This window comes from Carcharodon carcharias, chromosome 20 (assembly GCF_017639515.1).
Source record: "Carcharodon carcharias isolate sCarCar2 chromosome 20, sCarCar2.pri, whole genome shotgun sequence".
In the NCBI taxonomy this organism is placed as follows: domain Eukaryota; kingdom Metazoa; phylum Chordata; class Chondrichthyes; order Lamniformes; family Lamnidae; genus Carcharodon; species Carcharodon carcharias.
In genome coordinates, this window is record NC_054486.1 from 86,322,299 (window position 1) to 86,333,604 (window position 11,306).

At 42.4% G+C, this 11,306-nt stretch overlaps 1 protein-coding gene across 1 annotated transcript in view; it reads right to left on the bottom strand.

The window, feature by feature from the left end:
• kcnh5b (potassium voltage-gated channel, subfamily H (eag-related), member 5b) overlaps window positions 1–10,590 on the bottom strand; it is a 352,424-nt gene extending 341,834 nt beyond the window's left edge. The window contains exon 1 of the mRNA XM_041214640.1: window positions 10,518–10,590. Within this exon, the coding sequence (XP_041070574.1) occupies window positions 10,518–10,590 (73 nt within the window). The remainder of the gene's footprint in view (window positions 1–10,517) is intronic.
• Between the last annotated feature and the right edge of the window lie 716 nt (window positions 10,591–11,306).

The window sequence follows — 11,306 nt, forward strand, 5'->3', positions numbered from 1 at the left end:
CATCTTTTGAGCTGGTTACCCTAATATTGGGGCAGTTGCACCAAAAAAACTAATGTAACTGAGTGGAAACTGCAGATGCGTGCTCCAAAATTCTTAGGAGCCCAGAAACGGGAGAGAAGCATTGCTGCTCTCCTGTCTTGAGGAAATGGATGACTACATGATCAATACCTCCATGGCTTCCCAGATGCAGTTGAACACTGAACTGAGCAATACTCCCAGGTGCCTAGAAGGTGCCGGTTGCATAAAAATCAATAGTTCCAATTACTTTCAAGCTTATATTGAATTCAGTTTCAATCTGGGAAGATAATTCCAGCTTGGCATTCAGTTTAAGACAGCAATCAGCTACTTGAATATCTCTGCTGGGGCAAAGCCAATGAAGACCTGTTACTTTCTAAGAACAAATAATTGGTTTAAGCCTTGTAAATCATTTGAAAAGGAGATCGGATTTTTTTGCTCCTTTGTTTCTACTGATCTAAAGCTCCAGAACAATCACCGAGCTCACAGGTTTTCTTGATTTTACAAATGTGGTATAGTAGTCAGTGCACAATAGTAATACCCTGTATTTAATCTTTTCAACTGAGACTAATAAAGGGAATTCAAGGTTCTTACATGCAGGAAATGTTGTTTTGGATTCTTTTTGCCAGATATGGAGCTTAGTAATTGGTTTAATTTGTGTTTTAGTCAACAGCAATGATTTATTACAGTTAAGTTGAACTGCATATGGGTAATGTGGGCCTGCAGTAATTAACATTAAGTGCTGCATTACTGCCAATGGTAACATGCCACAATATATGATCCTAATCTCGGGTCAATCAGCAAGGAAAGCTCTGATTTGCATAGTATGAAGAGTTATGACCATAAACATGGTTCACATTGGAATATTTCCTGGATTGAAGTGATACATTTATGAAAGAGTATATATGCCTCCATTCATATATGAAGGGGGCCAAATTCAATTTCGGTAGAGGTGCAAAACGAGTGGGAGCAGGTTAGTCACTCATGATGGAAATGAAATTCGGGCTAGGTCTGTGACATACAAGGTTTTGAAGGGCAGCCAATCTAATGCCTTCTGTTTTGCGCCACCATGGAAAGTTGAACTTCATCCCAAAAGTTTGGTTTCTTCTTTGGAGATAGGAATTATAAATAATGGGATATTACTTTTAAAAAATACTTTCAACAATAATTATTTTGCCAATCTTCCCCTGCCCTCTTGGAGATGTTGATTCATGATATATCATGGGTGCTGGCCAAGTTGCCACATATCCTATGTCAATAGCATTCCCTGTGCCCGCAACACTAGTGCATTATTCCTTCTAACCTGCCTAAACCTCATTACCTTTTTTGACATTTGATCACTCCATCCTTGTCCAATGTGTCTCCTGGAGTTCCAAAGGACTGCCCTTGCTTATTTGGTACCATTAATTATACAATCAAAGCCACAGCTTCCCTAGCAATGATTTCATTCCCCATCTTTGTGTCATCACCACATGCCTCCAACGATTCATTAGTGATCCTCCTCCTCTTCCTGGTCTACATGTAACCACTTTATGAAATCAAACACACATATTTGGTCGGCTCCCACATACTCTATCCCCGCTACTTAGGCACCATCTCTTTCAACGTGTTCCACTGCCTGTACACTATCAGATTATTTCTCTGACATCCATTCGTGGATGAGGCAGAATCTCCTCTAGCTAGACATTGACTGAAGCAATTATCTTCTGAATCCATTATCTTTGGTTCCATGATAAAGTCAATTTCCTTACTACTTATTCCACTAACCTTTTCTCTTTCCAGCCATAGTTTCCGAGTGTTCACAACTAGAGAACTAGTGTCCACAACCTAATCTTCTCTTTGAAACTGTGCTGCTTCAGACTCCATATCCTTTTCATCGCAAAGATCACCTTCACAATGTGCGCCTGGCGTCACCCCATCTGTTGTTGAAACCCTTATTCACGCCTTTGTCACCTTCAGACTTACTGATGCTGATGTCACAGGTAGTGTGAAGTTAGTTCATAGCAAATAGGCAATCCAATTCACACCTCAACCGTTTTCTATTCTATTGATGGAAAAATAAGCTGACAATTTATAATGAGCAACTATTGAACTACAAGCATATACCAATTTCACTTCCAGTTATTCCAAAGCTCTTCTAGTTGGCATCCTGGTTTCCCATCTTTTACCCTCCACATGCTTCAGCTCATTCAAAAGTCAAGTGTCCATATTTTATTCCATATAAAATCTCTCTTACCCATTTCTCCGGCCCTTGCTGACCAATGTTGACACCTGGTTTCCTTAGCATCTCACATTTGAAATGATTTTTTTTAATTCCTCCATGGCCTCCCCCCTCCCTATCTCCAGCCCTATAATCCCTCTGACCTTTCCATTCCATTGATTCCAGCCTCTTGTGCTCCCCCTCTCCTTTCAGCCCACCATTGGCAGCCAAGCTTTCTGCTATACTCTAGAATTTCTCCCTGATCCCCTGAACCTATTTTAAGATCTTCCTCTTTGAACAAGCTTCTGGTTACAATAAGACCTTAAGAAACAGGTGCATGATTAGGCTGTTCAGCCATCAAACCTGCTCCACCATTCAATTAGATCATGGCTGATCTGACCATGGCCTTAACTCCACTTATCTCCCTATCCCCCACAATCCTTCACTCTCCTATCAATCAAATACATGTCAAACTCAACCCCGAATGTCGTCAATGACCCAACCTCTACTCTCTGTGGAAGAGAATTCCAAAGACTAATGGCCTTCTGAGAGAAGAAATTCCTCCTCATCCCCACCTTAAATAAGAGACCCCTTATTTTAAACTGTGTCCCCTAGTTATGGATTCCCCCCATGAGAGGAAATATCCTCTCAGCAGCTACCTGCCGAGCTTCCTCAAAATCTTATGTTTCAACAAAATCACCTCTCATTCTTCTAAACTCCAATGAGTATAGGACCAACCTGTTCAACCTTTCCTCATAAGGCAACCCTTCATCCCAGGAACCTGCCTGGTGAACCTTCTCTCAATTGCTTCCAATACAAGTATATTCCTCCTTAAATAAGGATACCAAAACTGTACACAATACTCTAGGTGTGATCTCACCAATGCCCTGTACAGTTGTAGCAAGACATACCTACTTTACACTCCAGCCCCTTGCAATAAAGGCCAACATTCCATTTGCCTTCCTAATTACTTACTGTACCTGCATGTTAACTTTTTTTGATTCATGTTCAAGGACACTCAAATTCCTCTATACTACAGCATTCTGCAGTCTCCCTCCATTTAAATAACACTCTGTTTTCCTATTTTCCTACCAAAGTGGACAACCTCACATTTTCCCACATTATACTCCATATGCCAGATTTTTTGCCCACTCACTTAACCTATCTATAATCCCTTTTCAGGCACTTTGTATCCTCCTCACAACTTGCTTTCCTACATATCTTTGCATCATCAATGAATTTGGCTACAAAACAGTCAGTCTCTTCATCCAAGTCATTGATATAGATCATAAATAGTTGTGGCCCAGCACTGATACATATGGCAACCTAAAAATGATCCATTTATCCCAACTTTGTTTCCTGTTAGTTAGCAAATTCTCTATCCATGCTAATATATCATCCCCAACACCATCTGTACAGTAATCTTTTATGTGGCACCTTCCCAAACGTATTTTGGAAATCCAAATACACCACATCTACTGGTTGTCCTTTATCCACCCTGCTTGTTACATCCTCAAAGAACTGAAATAAATCTGTCAAACACAATTTCCCTTTCACAAAAACATGTTGCCTCTGCCTGAATGCATTATGATTTTCTAAATGTCCTGCTACTGCCTCGTTAATAATGGATTCCAGCATTTTCCCAATGACAGATGTTAGACTAACTGGCCTATAGTTTCCTGCTTTCTGGCTCCCACCTTTCTTGAATAGAAGAGGTGCATTTGCAGTTTTCCAATCGACTGAGATTTTTGCCCACTCACTTAACCTATCTATATCCCTTTGCAGGCACTTTGTATCCTCCTCACAACTTGCTTTCCTACCTATCTTTGTATCATCAACAAATTTGGATACAAAACAGTCGGTCCTTTCATCCAAGTCAATGATATATTTATCGACTTTCCAGAATCATGAGAATTTTGGAAGATTACAACCAATCCATCCACTATCTCTGCAGCTACTTATTTTAAGACCTTATGATTCAGACCATCAGGCCCAGGGGACTTGTCAGCCTTTAGACCTGTTAGCTTTCCCAGTGATTTTTCTCTAGTGATCGTGATTGTTTTAGTTCCTTCCTCCCTTTTGCCTCTTGATTTTCTACTATTCTTAGGATGCTTTTTGTGTCTACTATGTGAAGACAGATATAAAAAAACTTGTTCAAAGTCTCTGCCATTTCCTTACTTCCCCTCATTAATTCACCAAAACAAAATTTGACCCCAAGCCACATATGGAGATATTAGGTCAGATGTCCAAATGCTTGGTCAAAGAGGTAAGGTTTTAGCAATATCTTAAAGGAGGAAAGTGAAGTGGAGAGGCAAACAAGAGGGAATTCCAGAGCTTAGGTCCTTGGGAGCTGAAGCCATGGCTGCCAATGTTAGAATGATTAAAATCGGGGATGCCCAAGAAGCCAGAATTGGAGGAGCACAGGTTTCTTGGTGTTGTGAGGCTGTAGGAGATTACAGCGACAAGGAGATGAGAGGCCATGGAATGATTTGAACATCAGGATGAAATTTTTAAAACCATGGCACTATTCAAGTGGGAGCCATTGTAAGTCAGCAAACACAGGAGTGATGGGTGAACAGAACTTGATGCAGGATATAGATGTTATCCCAAAGGTTTTAAAACTGTATCCCATATACAATAACTGTCTATAACTTTCTAATTTCATAATGTTCGTGGTGAATAGCAGATGATTGTTTATGTCATACCATCAATTTGCTAGCTTTTCTGTTAGGCCGTTTATTTTTCTCTAATAAATCAAAATTCGCATTGGCCTTTGTATTATTTAGGGCAGCAGAGTTTTGGATGATCTCAGGTTTACACAGAATAGAGAATGGGAAACCAGCCAGGAGCGTGCGACGAAATGAATAATCAACTCTTCGAGATAACAAGGGCATGGATAAGGGTTTCAGCAGCAGATGAGCTGAGGCTGAGCTGGAGGTGGGTGATGTTTTGGAGGTGAAAATAGACAGTCTTATTGATGGCATGGATATTTTGCGATCTGCACTTCAACGCAGTTCCCATTAGATATAAGAATAATATTTAATTTTATAAGTTCATTTGCAATTACTGACCAGTGATCCAAACAGATTCCTTGATGCAGAGTTATGGGAACACACAGTACTGACTGTGAATCACCAACAGTCCTAGTCAACTCATTTACTGGGTGTAAATGTTATTCCAAGGTTTCTAAATTGTATCCCATAGTGCAACAATTATTTGTAATTTTCTAATGTCCTAACTTTCATGGTGAATACTGTGTGTTCGTGTTGCTCCATCAATTGGTTAGATTTTCTGTTTGACTGTGTCCTTTGTATAAATTCGGAAGTGATTCCTGTGCCGTTAATTTGCAGGAATAGATTGAGACAGAAAATGCACTATTAATCTGTTTCGAAGTTCTAAAGCAGCCCTGGTGCATAACAGAATGGTTTGTTGAACAATCCTTCAAATGTCCTTTTAACTCCCTTTGTTCATATTTCTCCATTGATGCATGGACAACTTTAAAAGAACTGGTTTATAATAAGCGAATTCTGTCACTTTAATAAATAGATCAGCAGCGCTCATTAGGAAAATTATGCTTTTAAGAGTTGATTTGCAGCCGGCTATTGACTTATAGTATCAGTCAAACTGCTTGACAGCTTCATGCAAATAACTCTCTCAAAACAAAAACAGAATTACCTGGAAAAACTCAGCTGGTCTGGCAGCATCGGCAGAGAAGAAAAGAGTTGACGTTTCGAGTCCTCATGACCCTTCGACAGAACTTGAGTGAGTCCAAGAAAGGGGTGAAATATAAGCTCTCTCAAAAGTTAGTTGCACCCTAGATTGCCCACAGGCATTAGTGTGTTTGTGTGTGTGTAAGGAGAGACTGGGTGGCGTGGTATAATTAAGGTGGTACTGAGGTGAGAGATACTGTTGTGTAAGAATAACAGTGACCCGTAATGGCAAGAAAAATACCACAGAGTTGGTGGGCTTGTGAAAGGAGTCGTCCCAATTTCAAATCGTCCAGCACTGAATTTTGGCTGAAAGGTTAGCGAAAACAGGCAAACTGTCATTCTCATCCTCACTCAAGGTTTGGAAAGATCACAGCATTTTTCAACAGCCCCCTGATCACAAGGTAGGCTGCCAGTGATAACACACTGTACCAAACAGATAGAAGCTATATATAAAGCCCCACAGAAGCTAATTCTCTTTACATTTTACCCAGCTCTTCAAACACAATTAAATGTACAAGGTATTGTGCGGGACATTGAGATATCCAATCCGATAATGTTTCTCCAACTAAAGTTCCTTACATCTGTAGGAATATATACAGGTGCATATATAAAACGTTGTAACCTATATGAAGCAGTTTCTCTTTTTAAACTGGCGATGCAGCTTTGGGAATATTTCACATAATATTTAGATTGCAATGTTTTTTTCAAAGTGAGTATTATTTGTAAAGGACTATGTGTTAAGTATGGTGAATTTTATAGTTGATATGTTATTAGTAATGGCACAGTTTATATCCGCTCCCACATCACCCCTTCCACAAACCAAAAGTAATTACATTTATTCAATGTTTGGAACTCTTCCACATTCTAAATGTCTATTCTAATGTTTGTTTCAGCAGTAATAAAAACAGAAAATGCTGGAAAAACTCAGCAAGTCTGGCAGCATCTATGGAGAGAGAAACAGAGGCCTGAATCTTCGGCTCAGCATGTGGGGGGGGGGGGGGGCGAGCCCCACTCGCTGACGTGTAAAATGACACGCGGTGACATCGGGCGTGCATCCCAACGTCAAGGTGCGTCATTCCGATCTTCAGTTCGGCGGGTGCACACTGGTGACTGTCAGAGGCCTATTACGGCCATTTAAAAACTAATTAAAAGGATTAACAGAGCAGCTTGTCCAACCTTAAGGTTGGCGGGCAGGTGAAGAGCCCAGGCGGCCATCGCATTTATCATGAAACCTCATCCTCGGACGGGATGAGGTTTCATGAAGGATTCATAAATCAAATAGATTTTTAATTAAAATTCATTGACATGTCCCAGCTCATGTGACAAGTCTGAATTTTTTTTTCTTTATTTAAATTTTTCATAATGAAATTAAACTCCCTGAAGCAGCTCCGTGTTTCAGGGAGACTTCTGCGCTCTTTTGCACGGGTTTCCGGGTGTGTGTCACGCTGGGCGGGCCCTAATTGGCCCATCCATATAAAATGGCGGCTGCACGCCCATCCACACCTGCTCCTGCTCAGCTCCCTGACGGGGAAAAAATTCTCCTCACTGCTAAAGTTTCAAGTCTGCATCACTCTTCTTCAGAGCTAAAGAGAAGTAGAAATGTGATGGATTTTATACTGCTTAAGAAGGGGTGGAGCGGGCAGAGCAAAATAGAAAGTCAGGGATAGATGGGAGCTAAAGAGAAATTTGATAAAGATTTAAAAGCAAAAAACTGCGGATGCTGGAAATCCAAAACAAAAACAAAAATACCTGGGAAAACTCAGCAGGTCTGACAGCATCTGCGGAGAGGAATACAATTAACATTTCGAGTCCGTATGACTCTTCAACAGAACTAAGGAAAAATAGAGAAGAGGTGAAATATAAGCTGGTTTAAGGGAGGGTGGGACAGGTAGAACTAGATAGGGGGTCAGTGATAGGTGGAGATAGCCAAAAGATGTCATAGACAAAAGGACAACGAGGTGTTGAAGGCGGTGATATTAACTAAGAATGTACTAATGGTGACATTAAGGGTAGAAAGCCCGACGAGCAAGGTACAGATAGCCCTAGTGGGGGTGGGGTGGGGGGAAGAGATCGAAATAGGCTAAAAGGTGGGGATAAAACAATGGATGGAAATACATTTAAAAATAATGGAAATAGGTGGGAAAAGAAAAATCTATATAAATTATTGGAAAAAGGGGGATCAGAAAGAGGGTGGGGATGGAGGAGAGAGTTCATGATCTAAAGTTGTTGAACTCAATATTCAGTCTGGAAGGCTGTAAAGTGCATAGTCGGGAGATGAAGATAAAGATATCTTGGACACAGGACAAAGAGAGTGTTAATGGTGGTGTTAAATAGTAAAGAAGGTCTGATAGTGGCATAAAGGTAAGTTAGCAGAATGTATTAACAGCAGAACAAGGGTCTGCACTCTGTGAAAGCAAAACATAGGAACAAGTGACAGGTAGCCCTGGGGGGGGGGGGGGGGGGGGGGGGGTGCTGGGGAAGAACATTTAAAATTCAAAAATTGGATTAAAAAGGGGGTAAAGATGAAGGGCAGAGTTCATGATCTGAAATTGTTGAGCTCAATGTTAAGTCGAGAAGGCTGTCAAGTGCCTAATCGGAAGATGAGGTGCTGTTCCTCCAGTTTGCGTTAAGCTTCACTGGAACATTGCAGCAGGCCAAGGATGGACATGTGGGCAGGGTGGTGTGTTGAAATGGCAAACGACAGGAAGGCCTGGGTCATGCTTGCGGACTTGAGCAAGGGTGTTCCGCAAAGCGGTCACCAAGTGTGCATTTAGTCTCCCCGATGTAGAGGAGATGCATTGGGACCAGGTTGACCAAGTTAGAGGAGGCACAAGTGAGGCACTGCTTCACCTGAAAGGAGTGTTTTTGGGGCCTTGGGTGGTGAGGATGGAGGAGGTAAAGGAGCAGGTGTTGGACCTTCTGTGATTGCATGGGAAGGTGCCGTGGGAAGGGGATGGGGTGTTTGGGGTGGGGGGGGTTGGGGGGGGGGGGGGTGGACCAGGGTGTCACAGAGGGAACGGTTCCTATGAAATATTGACAGTGGAGGTGAGGGGAAGATGTGTTTGGTGTTGGCATCATACTGGAGTTGGCGGTAATGACAGAGGATGATCCTTTGATTGCGGAGGCTGGTGGGGTAAAAAGTGAGGACAAGGGGGACATTACCATTGGTCCTGGGAGGAAGGGGAATGGTGAGGGCAGAAGGAGATGGGACAGACATGGGTCAGAGGGCCCTGTCAACCGCAGTCGGGGGGGAATCCACAGTTAAGGAAAAGGATGACATGTCAGAAGTGCCATTTTGGAAGGTGGCATCATCAGAACAGATGTGACGGAGGCGGAGGAACTGGGAGAATGGAATGGAGTCCTTACAGGAATCAGGGTGTGAGGAGCAGATTGAAAGTGGATTTATAAAACACTTCAGGTGAAATTGTCCTGAAATCTCTTCCTTCCGTCAGTTCTTGGTCCCTTTGGTCAGTTCTGATTGAGCCCTGCAAGTTCCTCGGAATTAGCTGTCACCTGCCCTCGGTTTGTACCAGCACCAAGGCAACTGCTGCCCAGAATGAATTTTGCTTTTGAGTCTTGGTACATTGCACATTCCCCATCGGACCCATTTACTGTCAGAATCCCTAATCCACTGCTTTTGACACTCATTGTTGCTGTGTGGTTGTTTCACTTGGTGGTTGAATTAAAATTAAAAATAAGACTTACATAGCATGTAGGGGATCTGATAGTAAGAATGGCGGTGTAGGTGAGAAGGAGTTGTATGTGTCTATATAGAGTTCAAACATATATATATAGAAAATAAGCTTGATTGGCACGACATCCACAAACATTCACTCCCTCCACTACTGTCACGCAGTAGCAGCAGTGTGTACCACCAGTGTGGAATTCACCAAGGCTCCTTCAACAGCACCTTCCAAACCATGACCACTACCATCTAGAAGGACAAGGACAACAGATTGATGGGAAGATCACCACCTCGAAGTTCTCCTCCAAGTCACTCATCATCTTGACTTGGAAATATACCGCTGTTTCTTCACTGTTGCTGAGTCAAAATCCTGGAACTTCCTTCCTAACAGCACTGTGGATGTACCTACACCACATGGACTGCAGTGGTTCAGGAAGGCAGCTCACCACCACCTTCTCAAGAGCAACTAGGGATGGACAATAAATGCTGGCCCAACCAGTGAAGCCCACATACCGTAAAAGAATTTTTAAAAAGTTTAATCGTTTTCCACAGCGAGATATATTAACAAGTGTTCCAAGGATTTACTTTTCAATTATACTGTTTCAGTAACTCTACTCGTTTTATTTGATGTTCTGTATTTGCGAAGCGAAGTATGAAAAGCAAAAGGACAGGTTCAAACTAAATCCAAATGAATTGTCCTTAACATAAATGATATCCAATTTTGAGAGGTCTATTTTACCTTACAACATCTTTAACTACATATTCAGCTAGATTAATACATCAATGCGTGTGCAGAATAAAGGGGAGTAAAGTAACAAATATGCACAGGGAATAAAGACTATCGTTCTGTCAATCAATATCTAATTCTATAAAGTGCTCTAGCGCATGGCTGCAAGTGTTATCTTACCGCTGGATCGCCGGACAATATTTTCCAAAAAAGTGTTCTGCGGTGCCACCAGCCCTCTTTTTCCACCGGGCATCCTGGGTCTGCAGAGTTTTGGGAAGATGCTGTTAGGGAGCGGCTGCTCTCAGCGAGTCCAAACAGATGGTCCGCTTTTAATGGGAATCGGCTCATAGTAGCGCCCAGGCTGCAGCTGGGGCTGCCGCCGCTCTTGGTACATCGCTGGCACTGGGAGCTTCCAGGCGACGCGATTGCGCACTCTGCTCCTGACGCACTTACCCTCTCGCTATTTTCACTGCTGACTGGGGAGGGGGTGGAGGTGAGGCTTTCCACACTCTGGGGACTCCTCACCAGCGGCGCCCCAGCCCCTTTCTCCCGCCTCTGAGAACCGAGCCCACTAACTCTACACATCAGTGCCAACTGTGCCACCTGAAAGATGACCCAATCCCCCTGGGAATGTCTGGGGTGCAAAACAATATCAGAGCAGCTTAGAGAGAAACTTGGCACACTGGACAGACCATCTAATTTAACGAAGGTACTCTTTACAAATAAAGATCTTGTAGTTTTCTCCGAACTTGACATTGATGAAGTTGAAACAAAAGCAGAAATTGCTGGAAAAACTCAGTAAGTCTGGCAGCATCTGTGGAGAGAGCAACAGAGTTGACGTTTCGAGTCTGTATGACCCTTCGGCAGACGCTGTTAGACCCGCTGAGTTTTTCCAGCAATTTCTGTTTTTGTTTCAGACTTCCAGCGTCCGCAGTATTTTGCTTTTATCTTATTGACTTTGACTTAGCC